At 42.5% G+C, this 15,015-nt stretch overlaps 1 protein-coding gene across 2 annotated transcripts in view; it reads right to left on the bottom strand.

Annotated features, from left to right (window-relative positions):
- mib2 (MIB E3 ubiquitin protein ligase 2) overlaps nt 1-15,015 on the bottom strand; it is a 185,510-nt gene that overhangs the window by 93,887 nt on the left and 76,608 nt on the right. For both annotated transcript variants that reach the window (XM_084332644.1, XM_084332643.1), the window contains exon 2: nt 1,552-1,929. In XM_084332644.1, coding sequence (XP_084188770.1) covers nt 1,552-1,774 — 223 coding nt within the window. In that variant the 5' untranslated portion in view covers nt 1,775-1,929. The remainder of the gene's footprint in view (nt 1-1,551; nt 1,930-15,015) is intronic.

Genomic DNA, 15,015 nt, shown 5'->3' with positions numbered 1-15,015 from the left:
CAACCATGAATGCATGAAAGGGGGACGTCGTTTCTGATTATTGATTACCAATAACGGCATTAGCCTCAGTAGCCTCATTCACTGACCGGGTGGATGGCTATCAAAGCAAGGCCCGACCAAGCTGAAATTGACGTCAAATTGATCTTACCTGTGACCGGTTGGACTGCAAAAAGGATTTCCCAGTTATCGATCGCCATCTGGTAGATCCATATGTCCATTGGCTGATCATATATTCCTTTACTGCACACTGAAATCCGCGTCCCAAAACGTATTCCGTGCTACATGCTACAGGCATAGCTTCAGGTTAGCAGAAAACTACATTGAAGATCCAGAAAAAACAAGACAACTTCTGCCACAGGGAACACTGCATTATCGAGACAGCGCCCCTACGAGGATCTGGCCGGTAATGCACTTTTTCGAATTCAAAGAGTAGGGTACTTCTGCAGTGCCGCTCTGTGACATTGAGTAGGTTATTAAAATGTAATAAAAGCCAAAACAACCTAGCCACGGACATGTGGTTGGCCCTCTAGCGTTGGATCCGAAACACGGACATGTCCGTGGTTGGCCGGGAAACGGTTAAGGGGATGCAGACCAGAGAAAGACTTTCATCTTGTTTACATCAGGGTCCCCCATTTTCAATTCATAATGAATTGTAAGTAAGGGTGCAACTTGCTCCGTGCAATCCATTCTTTGTGGATCTAGCTTTAGGTCAATCTAGCTAGTTCCATGATATCACGCCAGCCTGAATAATCAAGCATCAGAAATACATGAGGACTGTTGTTTTCTGTTGTGGATGGTTACAACTTTTGTTTGCATGTTGTGATGTGGCTTAAAACTGTTTTGTTACCAGACTCCGTGTGCTGCCCGTCTGAAGCTGCCCACCCTGCTCAGAACGCGGCCAGAACTTCAACCATGGGACTTCAGTCAGTCAATGGCTATTACACTACTGGCAAGTATTTCATACCACCTTGTGTAAAAAATCTGAACTATCCCTTTAACATGTAGACACAACTTATAAACAAAGACTGCAGCTAAAGTCTGAAAATTAGTGGTGGTTGGTATATAATTCCTTGTATTAGTGGTGGTTGGTAGGTATATAATTCCTTGTATTAGTGGTGGTTGGTATACAATTCCTTGTATTAATGGTGCATTAGTGGTGGTTGATATATAATGTATTGTATTAATGGTGCATTAGTGGTGGTCTGATATAATTTATTGTATTAGTGGTGGTTGGTATATACTTCCTTATATTAGTGGTGGTTGGTATATAATCCCTTGTATTAATGGTGCATTAGTGGTGGTTGGTATATAATTCCTTGTATTAGTGGTGGTTGGAGACTATTTGGAATTTGGTTTCACATGCATCATTTCGGTTCAAGCACTAGAACTGGTTTTGAGTTCATTATGATAAAATAACTAATTAACTAACATTAGCTAAACTAAACTAAATGTTACCAGATCATGTTTTTAACACCACCCCTTTAACACCAAAAGAAAAGCAACATGATTTTTGGAGGGGGTGTGAGTTAGTAGCTTGTGTTGAGAGCTCACCGATCTGGGCATTGTCATAGAGCAGCAGGTCGTAGGAGCCTTGGTAGCCTGTACGGTAGTTGGTACGCGTCCCACTGTCCCACTGCACCACCACGGTTTTATCCGGTGTGGTGGTGCTACCCTGCCGGCCGATCTCAACCACCGTGCCCACATGGCCCTCGCCGTCGTCCTGGTTCCCCCACTTCCAGTCCAGGCCACGCACCGCGCGCATGCCCACCTCCATGCCGCCTTTGCTGGGGCCCGGCCCAAGGGCAGAGCGCGAGGGCCGTCGCCTGGCGGTGCTCTCGGTGCTGCTGCGCCTCCGGGACCCGGCCCGCCCAGAGGACAGGGAGGAGAGGGACAGCACCAGGGAGGACTCCGGGAACAGATCAGTGGGGACTGGAACGAGAGAAAGACAGAGACAGACAGTGAGATTTGAACAAACCTTTATTCTTTGATTAATGGGGTCTAAGAAAAAACAATACTATGAAGCCTAGTTAAGCCAGACCTGGCCACAAGCCTAATTAAGCCAGACCTGGCCACACGCCTAATTAAGCCAGACCTGGCCACAAGCCTAATTAAGCCAGACCTGGCCACAAACCTAGTTAAGCCAGACCTGGCCACAAGCCTAATTAAGCCAGACCTGGCCACAAGCCTAATTAAGCCAGACCTGGCCACAAGCCTAGTTAAACCAGACCTGGCCACAAACCTAGTTAAGCCAGACCTGGCCACAAGCCTAGTTAAGCCGGACCCTGGCCACAAGCCTAGTTAAGCCAGACCTGGCCACAAGCCTAGTTAAACCAGACCTGGCCACAAACCTAGTTAAGCCAGACCTGGCCACAAGCCTAGTTAAGCCGGACCCTGGCCACAAGCCTAGTTAAGCCGGACCCTGGCCACAAGCCTAGTTAAGCCGGACCCTGGCCACAAGCCTAGTTAAGCCAGACCTGGCCACAAGCCTAGTTAAGCCGGACCCTGGCCACAAGCCTAGTTAAGCCGGACCCTGGCCACAAGCCTAGTTAAGCCGGACCCTGGCCACAAACCTAGTTAAGCCGGACCCTGGCCACAAGCCTAGTTAAGCCGGACCCTGGCCACAAGCCTAGTTAAGCCGGACCCTGGCCACAAACCTAGTTAAGCCGGACCCTGGCCACAAGCCTAGTTAAGCCGGACCCTGGCCACAAGCCTAGTTAAGCCGGACCCTGGCCACAAGCCTAGTTAAGCCGGACCCTGGCCACAAGCCTAGTTAAGCCGGACCCTGGCCACAAGCCTAGTTAAGCCGGACCCTGGCCACAAGCCTAGTTAAGCCGGACCTGGCCACGACACTCATGCATGCATATCAGTCAGTCAGTCAGTCAGGGTCCTTAGGGACATTCGCTATTGTGGGCTGGCCTTCCAGGACTGGCAAATATTGACACATCGAGAAACATGTACAGTACATTCTTGTACTGCAGCAATTCTCAAAACACTATTGATTTTTGATGAATAGATTACACCTGGTTAAAGAACATGGTAATGGTTCTTCATCATTCTTGTGAGACCAAATCTTTTCAAACCCTTCCGAGTCTCCGACACTGGTAATCTAGTTGACACGTGTTCTTTAGCATCTAATATCAATGTAACATTGTTGTCTAACTGGTAAACAGCTGCTCACTACTAGGATAGGAATGTACCCCTGAGTTCATCTCAACGCCACTGCAGTTTTTACCAATTTCAGCACAAACCTGCACTTTGACACAATGCAACAACAAATTACACAATTTGACCCAAAAGTGAGTCCAACTAGGCTGTGTGCCAACTAGCCAATGACTGTCTGCAGAGGGACATACTGGCTGTGTTCTAGCTAGCCAATGGCTGTCTGCAGAGGGACATACTCGCTGTGTTCTAGCTAGCCAATGGCTGTCTGCAGAGGGACATACTGGCTGTGTGCTAGCTAGCCAATGGCTGTCTGCAGAGGGACATACTGGCTGTGTGCTAGCTAGCCAATGGCTGTCTGCAGAGGGACATACTCGCTGTGTTCTAGCTAGCCAATGGCTGTCTGCAGAGGGACATACTGGCTGTGTGCTAGCTAGCCAATGGCTGTCTGCAGAGAGACATACTGGCTGTGTGCTAGCCAATGGCTGTATACAGAGAGACATACTGGCTGTGTGCTAGCCAATGGCTGTCTGCAGAGAGACATACTGGCTGTGTGCTAGCCAATGGCTGTCTGCAGAGAGACATACTGGCTGTGTGCTAGCCAATGGCTGTCTGCAGATAGACATACTGGCTGTGTGCTAGCCAATGGCTGTCTGCAGATAGACATACTGGCTGTGTGCTAGCCAATGGCTGTCTGCAGATAGACATACTGGCTGTGTACTAGCCAATGGCTGTCTGCAGATAGACACTGGCTGTGTGCTAGCCAATGGCTGTCTGCAGAGAGACATACTGGGTATGTGCTAGCCAATGGCTGTCTGCAGAGAGACATGCAGTATGAGGCGGCATGTCTCATGTCTCATTAACTTCACACATCTCAACATTGTTCTCTTCTTGCTGCTGGAACATCCATTAGAGCCCTTGCTGTGTGTCAAGGGAAGGCACGCTTCTGGATGGAGCAGCTGGACATTAGACACCGCTGGGACGCCCCACTGCGCTAATCAAGCCCTGACACACACACACAAGCTGCAGTACATACGTGCCTGCACACACCACACACACGGGCATGCTTGACTGATGACGCTGGCATTTAGAATTCATGCTGCCGGCTACTTGAAAGGAGAACAAACGCAGAAAGCAGTTCATCTGGAGGTCTGACTCAGCAGAATAGACAGCAACCTTCACATAGAGCCATGCCAGAAGCCAGACAGTCACCATCTCAGTCATAATGTAACACATTCTCTGTAGAACCAACCGCAGCTTAAAGGAACACGCAAACATTATGGCAAATGCACTTACCATCTTCTCCAGAGTCAGGCAAGAAGATAAGATACCAATTTCCTCTCATTTAGGCATAAAAAAAAATATTGTTTGTTTCCTGTTGGTTGTCAGTTAGGCCATGGTTAGGTAGGGATTTTTTTTTGTTTTTTTTTTTATTCTTTCCCACGGCGACTATGGATAGGGAATTTCTTTATTTAATTAAAATGTTCACAACAACATGGATGCATGTACTCTGCCAGCATGTTTAATATCCATAATACTAAAGGTTTGACTAATATTTCTATGAAACTTTATTCTAAAAAAAAACTCATAAAATATATTGGGTTGCACCTAAATCGGCAGGGTCGGTCGGCAACCGGAAACAAACTATTATTTTTGTTAGGCCTTAGTAGAAAGCTATCCGGCTGCACGCTAACCTAGCTCAGCACAAATTAATGGAAGCAAATTATGGACCACTAGCATAGTTTAAAACTCTGGGAGAGGTGGCTACTGGCTAGTGGTCCGAATCTGCTTCCATTAATTTGTGCTAAGCTAGGCTAGTTTACAGCCAGCTTTCTACTGAACACACAGGGGAAATTGGTATCTATCTTCTTATCTGACTCGTGTTTCTTTAACCCTCTAAAGCTGAGACATGTTTTACAAAACATTAAATATATTTGGAACAGTTTATGATGAAGACTTTAATTTGTATCTGAATCGATGCTCTTCTCTCCGTACAAATTGAGCGTGTATCTCTCTGTCACCCATAGGCTGACTGGCAGTGCGCAGAAGTACGGTACAGCCTAGAATCTTGAAATATCTAGATCGGCCTATTTCTCTTTTTCCGAATGCAGGCTGCATCTAATCCCTTGCATCTATGTATGTAGCCTATAGCCAATGGAAATGCTGGAAATGCTAGAAATGATCACGTGGGCTGGGAGGACGAATGGAATCGTCCGCAGATGGAGCTGTCAGACACGTATGCTCTGGTTGCTCATGCCGCGTTCACGTTACGTGGGAAGAAGCGGAAGAACCAGAGGACATCTCGTTGCTACAACTAGGAAGCCTTCATGCGTTGACTCGATGAAACGCCCACATCCATACTTCCGCAATTCGTGACGCGAAGTGGGAGATATCGGGGTCTATAAAAAAATCCCATATGTCCTAGTCGGAATTACCACTAGGAGGCTGACGTGAATGGTTTTTCCCAGTCGGAAGCTGGTTTTTCCGCTTCTTCCCACGTAACGTGAACGCGGAATCAGAACAGAGGATGGAGAGAGGAGCTTGTCCCTGGTTTTATAATAAAATGGCAAAAAGACAAAAAGGTATAATGTTCAACAAGCACTGGAACTTTGTGGATGTTGAGGACGATCCAGATGATATAAGTTCAAGTTTCTTTAATAGTTGTCATACAGAAGTACAGAATACTTTTATACAAAATGCTTCTTACTGTTACGCTCCAGAGACTGTGCTAGACAAGATAAGTATGAAATAAAATAGTATAGCATGTAATAGAAGTCATAAATGAAAAGGACTCTGTGAGCCAGATAGCTGGACATGGACCGTGATGATGACAACCATAGGATTATTGTGAAGGATTTGATGCATTTGAAGCTATGGTTTGAAGCTACTCTTGTATCAATTGATCTGACAACTATATCATTTATTGTGCAGCTTGAATGCAAATCACCTATTGATGATTCATAGCTATTTGGATAAAATACAGAGGATCATTCAGGGCTAGAAATTAACATTTTTACTTGGTAGCACTGGTGCTCCCAACTTCAAAAAGTTGGGAGCACCAGCAAAAATTTAGGAGCACCCATCAAAATGTAAGGTGCAGCAACAATATATATGTAATATATTTTTTTATTGATAAAAAACGACAATATAACAGTACTGTAATGCAGTAAAACAGTGAAAGTAGCCTTAAACTATGTAGTGTGTAGACCTAGTGGTGTAGCCTATAGTGTAGACTAGGCATGTGCCGGTATGACATTTTGAGGGTACGATAACCTTGGGCAAAAATACCATGGTTTCACGGTATTCGGTACATAAAGAAATCCCCCACTGAACAAAACGTCTTTTATTACAGTGCACAATAAGCTTTTCTGTAAGTGTTATTTATGAATGTGTGACGACTGTCTGTATTACACACAGAGGGAACTGTCTGACCACTTTCAAACTAAGTACAGAATATACAATACTTCCATTTGACATTAGCTATTTATGGGTGGAATATTCCGATAGCTCACTAGATCAGTCACATTAAACTTTCTTTTTGTATAGCTTATAGGGGTGGGATTGAGTAATCGATTGATCGATTACTCACGGCTATGAGAACTCGATCTTTCAGCCAACAACAGCCAGCTAATGAATAAATTAATGAAATTGCAGGGAGATATTAGCCCAAATATGAAGGAAACACCTAAATGTATATTTTCATATTGTCTGCTAAAAAACGCCCAGAGAAATATCCAAATAAATGTTCATCACTCACTGAGGAAAAGGTGTAGGCTATTTGCACCAAATTTCACATTAACACAAAACACCTAAATAGAACTTTTCATGTTGGAAAAACAATAATTCCCTGGTAAACACAACGATTTTCCATTGGGTGTTTTCTTTTTTTTACGTCAAATATTGTATGCTCACACAAAATGATGTAATGTAAGATGGTGACTTTACACTGCACCAGAGATAAAGGGTAGGTTCCCCTGAATCATAAAAGGTATAACACTTGATACTGACTCAAAGAATAAGCTAAGAATTGGCAAAAATATAACACTATGTCCAAGCAAACCTTTATCTATGTAGGCTTTTAGAGGGTTAATAAAGCCCATGTTTGGGGATTGATTCACTTTCAATTACATAAATTCAAGGAGGTGGATCTTCTTCTAAATGTATACTGAAAGAGCGTTTGGCATAAGAAGGCTGCGTCATCCAACCTGTTAAGACTAACGGAACGTAGACCAATCTTGGTCACTCTCTTTGTCTGGGAACGCCCAAAACCAAATTCTGTCACGCCCCATTTTGCGTGATATCCAGGCTTTTTTTACTGTCAGCGTTTAGGAATTTCATGTCGACAGGTAGGTGAAGTTAAATTATACTTATTTTAGAATATATCAAATTTCATGAGTATTCATCTATATTTAGTCATCTAAAGACTATTAGATATGAACCTATGTACCAGTAAAAAGTGGGAATCTCTAGAATGTGTTTTGGGCGACGGTGTTTACGGAAGTGCGAGTAGCATATCAACTTAACGTTATACACAACACTTTGTTGTCAGTAGATGGCAGCATAGACAGCCTATTCTAGTCTAGCAGGTGCTGGTATAAACTAGTAATGTTGATTTTCAGTCATCTATGACATTTTTTGCCTAGATATACCGTATATCTAGGCAAAAAATGTCATATATGTCATATATTATACGTCTATACCAGCACCTGCTAGACTAGAATAGGCTGTCATTAGCCTACTATGTAGCCTAAGCTACTGATTATAAATGCACAACACTGTGCAATATTACACTTACTGTAGACTTCTGTATATTTGTACTGTATTCCTTTTACTGTATATTTAATTCTATCTTATCATTCTCACAACACAACACGCCCTCTAATGGAACATTCCAGGGTGGATGTGCGTTGCGTCACACTCTGTGGCCAATCTGCGCATGTGCATGGGGAATCGATGCTTAAAAACTGTCTTTTTTGCTGCCAATTTAGTTCTGATCGATTAGGAATGTCTCGCGCCGTGTTCAGGAGAGTCAGGCGCATACAAGTCTATTCGATCATGTCTCTAGCACCCCCACAGCCGTATCTGCAATCACTTAATGTCAAGGCTCTCGTCCACATTCATTCATTTGCCCCCCCCCCCCCCCCCGCAATCTCCTCCCCGATTTCAATGTAACGCGGAAGTGTAGTGGTCTATTGGTTTAAAAGGTGAAAATGTTATGACTACAAAATGACTACAAATCCCAAGACCTTTAGCAGCTAGTTCACAGGTCAGCACCGGATTAGGAAAACGTGATCTGAACATGCAGCGTTAAACTATTAATGCGACCTGAATATAGTGACCGAGAATGGTCACCTAATTATCTTAACAAAAGTGCATCATTAGCATTATGTTTGTTGTCTAAAGGGAAACATAATGGTACATTTTAAGATTTTAATGTTATCCGCATATAAAGGACAAATAAAACATCGTTAATTTGTAAGAAACCTCAATGAAAACGGTGCAGGGTAAGTTATATTCGCTATTGTTATGAAAATGTGATAGAATCCTATAAAAATGTGGACAAATTTTTGGTCACCGTGACGTTAAATCATCAGAACAGGTTAAATCCTTCATCACTGGCAAATGAGCCAGCGCCCCCTCAGTGTCTCTTTGGGTCACCTTGCCCTGACCCTGATTGTTCTGGCAGAGTGTACCTGGTTGTTTACTACAAAGGGTGAGTGTGCAGAGAGACGTGGAGCTGAGTGAGTCCATCAGTCTGTCCTCATGTGCCTTGGCTGTCCACTGTGGGATTGCAGCCTTTAACTCTGATCTATTGATGTGTGGGTGTTTTGGGGAGGGGACTGACTGTTCCGGGGGGGTTCACATGCCTTCGAGCGACATTGTACTTTTGTCCTTATTTTATGCCATTATTAAGTCTGCACGTTTACATTGCACTACTTTTATTGCCTTTTATACCTATTCTTATGTCTGCAATTTATGCATTGTTTTTTATTCTGTCAATCTGTGTGCTGATTTTATATCTATGTTCATTTTATACTATAGATAGTTATTCATATTTATTGTTACTGTATATTGTAGAAATGTGTGCATTGAAAAATGTCTGTAAAGTCTCGACGACATTGAAAATGAGGGTGACCTCAATTGTCTTTTCGAGTATAAATAAAGGTTGATGATGAACTCTATGTGTGTGTAACCTAAGAAGGAGATAGTAACTCTGTGTGTGTGTGTGTGTGTGCACGCACGTGTCCCGAGAGAGAAAGTAACATAGGTAATAAAGGCAAGAAGCTATAGGCGAGTCAATATATGGTTTAACCCCAAAAAAATTTATACAAAAGGTTTTTCAATGGATTCTGGTAGTATTGGGCGTGCTAAATAACATACTAAAAGTCGACCAAAATCGACCCCTCCGAAAGCCGCCATTTCCAAGATGGCGTCCCAGATGGCGCCGGGGCGATTAAAATGGCTATATCTCAAATTAAGAAAATGGTGCAAAGGATTTCTCAACTGATTCTGGTACCTCTGGGCATGCTCACTAACATACTAAAAATCTAGGAAAGTACACCTTCCAGAAAGGCTTCATTTTCAAGATGGCGTCCAAAGTTGCGGCTGGCCAAGCTTGAATTTTGTGACAAGTGGTGTTCGATCCTTGACAAGTGCTCCATGGATCTAATGCTCTTGATTATTGATAACGAAGGCTCCAAATTAGCCAAGGTCAGAGCTGAACTTTCCTCGTTAGAGGCTGAAATCAAAACGGTTTTAATGCCTGACCAGCTGACCGAAATGCTCGAGTCAGTACACCAGAAGCTCGACAAGTACAAATTGGACATCGAACTGCACAAGAGAGCTAAGAGGAGAAGAGATGAGCAAGACTACGCAACGCAAATGGTGTATCCATGGCTCCATCATCCCCACTCCAGGAACCGTAGGCAGAATTGGCAGCCTAGAGATAAACAACGGCATTCTGATTCTTCCTCCACAGCGGCGAGCTCAGACGAGACGCCCTCTCAAGGCAGATACCCTCTTCGAAGCCAGTCGAATTTTCGCGGAGAGCAGGACGCTCCTCTCCCTCCCAGACCGGCGAGGGATCCCGTAGGAAGACGAGGAGGAGCCAAAGAAAGAAATCCACGGTTCCGGTGATAAACATTGATTCTAATATAGTAAACATTTCTGACGCACATTTGAGCGACCCACATCACAATATCCTCTCTAAAGGTTTATCGTTTGTCCCGGCTCGGAAAGCGGACTCCTTTACCACCAAAGTTGAGTTATTTAAGTTTTTTAGAAACATTAAGTTAAGAGCATTTTATGCCAGAGGTTTGGATAAGAGAACTCAATATGTTACTAATGAAAATGTGCCTATAAGTGATGATGTTGATGAAAGGCCAGAAACAGAGCCTGATACCCTTTGCTCCAAAAAAACCATGCAGCGTGTTTACCCCTCATCTCAACCCACCCTCAGTGGAGACATTCTGCAGATTGGTACAACTTGATGTCCTTAAATTATGTGAAACCAGTCACAAAGCCCATCTTTACCCTAATTTATTAGAATCAGAGTCAGCAGCTCTCAAGGATCTCATTAAGAACGATGATTTAATTTTTAGGAAAGCCGATAAAGGTTCCGGAATCGTGCTCCAAAATAAGAGTTCGTATGTATCCGAGATCAATAGACAATTGAACGATATTGAAGTTTATACCCTTTTAAATACAGACCCAGTATTTAAATTTTCCGCGGAAATTAAGACTACCCTTAGATTGGCAGAGGTGATTACAGAAAATGAATTTAAGTTTATGTTCGTAGAGTACCCGGTTACGCCTATTATATACACTTTACCGAAGATCCATAAGGATCTGGTTAACCCTCCTGGTCGACCGATCGTCTCTGGTATAGGTTCCGCTACAGAAAAAATATCGCAATTTGTTGACTCGCATATTAAGGATTTGGCCTCTTCTCAGCGTGGTTATTTGAAAGACACTACGACTTTTTTGAACAAACTTTCGACCTGTAATATTAGTCCCTTGGACTTATTAGTTACCATAGATGTAGTCAGTTTATACCCCAGCATTCCACATGCTGACGCGCTGGACGCACTGAGTTTTTATCTAAACTCGAGAGAGGAATTACTCCCCTCCACAGAAGCGCTAGTTAATCTAGCCGACCTAGTACTAACTCGGAATTATTTTAGATTCCAAGATAAATACTACTTGCAAAACAGAGGCCTCAGCATGGGCTCCCCAGCCGCTGTGAACCTAGCCAATCTGTACATGTCCAAGTATGAGTCTGACCACATTTTTAATAATAACCCATTTGAGAAATTCGTCAAATCCTATATGAGATATATCGATGATATGTTCTTTATTTGGTCTGGTACATCGTCTGATCTTGATGCCTTCCTTGAGTACCTGAACACCTGCAGAGAAACTATAAAGTTTACATTAAAGTCTGATATACATACTCTACCTTTCCTAGATGTTTTGATCAAGAAAGCCCCGGATGGTATTTCTTTACATACAGAGGTCTTCAAAAAGGAGACAGACCGTAACTCGTTCTTACATTATTCCAGTTACCACACTCCTGCCTTGAAAAATAGTCTACCTTTCAGCCAAATACTCCGTTATAGGAGAATTTGCGACACTGAAGATAGATTTACTACACAAGCAGAAGTTCTAAGAAGCAGTTTTCATGACAGAGGCTATAGTGTCGATTTGACACGTAAAGCCCTGAATAAAACCAAGCTGATCGATAGGGCCTCGTTGTTTATCCCCAAAAAGAAAAAAGAAAACACAGACAAAGTATCTTTCGTGTCCACTTTTAGCCCCATTACGAGAGGCATACGGAGCATTGTCAATAAATATTGGCATATTCTACAGTCGGATCCAATAATAGGGACAGCGTTTCAACATTCGCCTAATTACTTTTATAAAAGACAAGCGAATTTATCCAACCTATTAGTTAAAACCGACTTGCCCGTAAGGAAACCTACAAATTTTTTGTCTAATATCCCTGATGGAAATTTTCCTTGTCAAGCCTGTGTACAGTGTCAAGGCATGATCAAAGAGAAATTTTACACGCACCCGAAAACGAACAAAAAAATACCTGTTAAAGGACGTATCACGTGTAATTCATCCAATCTTGTGTATCTACTAAAATGCCTGTGTGATTTTTCTTATGTGGGGAAGACAACCAGAGCCTTTAAAACAAGAATCAGTGAACATAAGTGTTCAGTGAGAAATTCAGATATAAAGTCGTCAGTAGCTAGACACTTTTCCAGGTGTAAACATACCGTTAACGATCTCAGATACATGGGACTTGAGTTAGTCCACAGGCCCGCGAGAGGGGGAGACAGACATAAGTTACTGTTACAACGGGAATGTTATTATATCCACTAGGGATGCACCGATATGAAAATTGGCCGCCGATACCGATACCGATTGTTCAACTAACACTATCGGCCGATACCGATATTTGTATATAAGTATTTGTATTTTTTTTTTTTTTTATATATATATATATAATTTTTTTTAATGAAACTACTGTATATTTGTATGTGTATGTTTGTATTTGTAGGCCTCTTTACTTACTTAAAAAAAGGAAACATCAAGAAATATGTTTATGGTATCACTATCTCTCTCCCAGTATCGTCTTGCGGCCTGCAGAGGGATACTATTTTCTCAACCAGAGCTTTCAACCAATGCAATGGAACCATTCTTGCGGCCTGCAGCGGGATACTATTCTCTCAACCAGAGCTTTCAACCAATGCAATGGAACCATTTTGATTGACAGTCGATTCGGCCAATTACGCCACACCGCTAGCACCCACCTCCTGCTGTCCTTACCACCAATCGGCAAGCGTTTATTCATTTTTCTACTTTCGGGCATGCCGCCATTGTTCTGTTTGCGAGAGCAGAACACACTTAACGTAGCTACGTTAGCTGCCCGGCCCGCCGACCGGCGCTCCACACCACAGCATGACCAAATGAGACATAATGATTTTACTGCAACAAATGTTATAATAAAACAAAGCCTTTCTATACATTTGTCTGGTTGAAAACTTTATTAACAGATTGCAGAATGTGTAGTTGGGTACGGAATGAGCAACGGAATGGAACCGAGCTATGAACGGACTAACGGAGTAATGCCTTGTTTACTGCTATCTTCGGGTAAATAATATGCTTGTTATTGAACGTGTAACACTAACTATATAACGTTAATGCCACAAAACGAATGTTTGTGTCATTTTAACAGCAGATACTTTCTTAAATGCCATCTTCCCGAGAGAGGGTGTTGACGGGGAGTTGTGTTATTGATAGCATTGAACAGCTAACCGAAAGCTAGCGTTAACTATTGTTAAAGGTTTAGCCATAACGTTACCTTGGCTAAAGTTGGGGCTATTCATAATGCAGCAATAATGGCTGCAGACCTGCAAGCAAAGTACAGCAAGTTGGCAAAGGAGTATTCCAACGCAAATCACATTTTCACCAGTAACGTTAGTCTTGCATCTCCCGGTAGCTAATGAACGGACTCGGAGTAATGCCTTGCTGCTATGGGTAATAATAATAATATGCTGATGTTATTGTCTGTGTAACACTAACTATATAACGTTAATGCCACAAAACGAATGCCTTGTTAATCATAAGTAGTTACTTTGATGCAGTAGCTTGTGTGTGTGTGTGGGGGACGGCGGGCGTTGTGCAGGTAGGTCGCGAGTGAACTTTTCTTTTTTTGCCTTTTGACGCTACACAAATTGATGGGTATTTATCGGCGACTGCTATCGGCACATTTGAGCTTATCGGCCGATAGGCCGATAGCAGTCAACAAGGCACTTATCGGCCGATACCGATACCCGACCGATATATCGGTGCACCCCTAATATCCACCTGTTTGATTGCATAGAACCTAGAGGAATGAATGAAGAGAACGTTTTAACCTGTTTCCTTTAAGTACCTTTTATCTATAAGATTATGGTTTAATCCAAGTGGTTGTTTCCTGCAAGAGGTATGTTTATCCTTTGATGCTTAATAGAAAAAAGAAAAAAGTATGTAAATAAGTATAGGGGCTCAATTAGCCCTATAAACTACGGGCATGTTACATAGCAAGTTTCTGGTATGGTAATGTAATGCAATTTTTGCTTTTGCTTTTGTGTTTTTTATATATATCTTTTATACGTTGTATATTTGTATAATTTGTATTTACTAACAGACTCTATTTTGATTAGGGGTGGGAATCACCAGTTTCATCATGATACGATACGATATTGATTCTTTGGACAACGATACGATATTTGCCGATATCACAAAGTCTCTCACGATACAATACGATACGATTAGATTCAGGTGCCTGCGATCGATATGAGATGATATCATATGCCCATTTAACACAATCAGTTATGAGACTCGCCACAGGATTTTCAAAATAAGAGTATACTATCGATATGAATCGATCTTATTACATCGCATCGATCCGATTCGATCGTTGATAATTACATCGATGTATCGATCTGGATCGATGTATCGTCCCACCCCTAATTTTGATAGGTCTTTTCTTTTGTCATTGAGGACCAATAGACTCAGGCACACCTGCGCCGTGATGTCATTTCCTGCCAAGTCATTAACCACCTGTGTATATAACCATTATCTTGACTGCAAGTGCATTGCAAGCTATAACACTGAAGAAGGAATACATAATTCCGAAACATGTTTGTTTCAGGCTGCCATTAAATTTTGAACCCGAGAGTGCTGGTCTGGCTTCACTGCTTCTTTTATATAATACTTAATGGGGTTTCAGCACCCAGTGTCGTATCTTGAGAGCGCGGTCTAACTTGACATTCGGCTGGCCAAGCTTAAAATGGCTATATATAT

This window comes from Notolepis coatsorum (genome assembly GCF_963971535.1).
Source record: "Notolepis coatsorum genome assembly, chromosome: 17".
Classification (NCBI taxonomy): Eukaryota; Metazoa; Chordata; class Actinopteri; order Aulopiformes; family Paralepididae; genus Notolepis; species Notolepis coatsorum.
The sequence above is the reverse complement of the archived record's forward strand: the minus strand, read 5'-3'. Positions and strand labels throughout refer to the sequence as shown.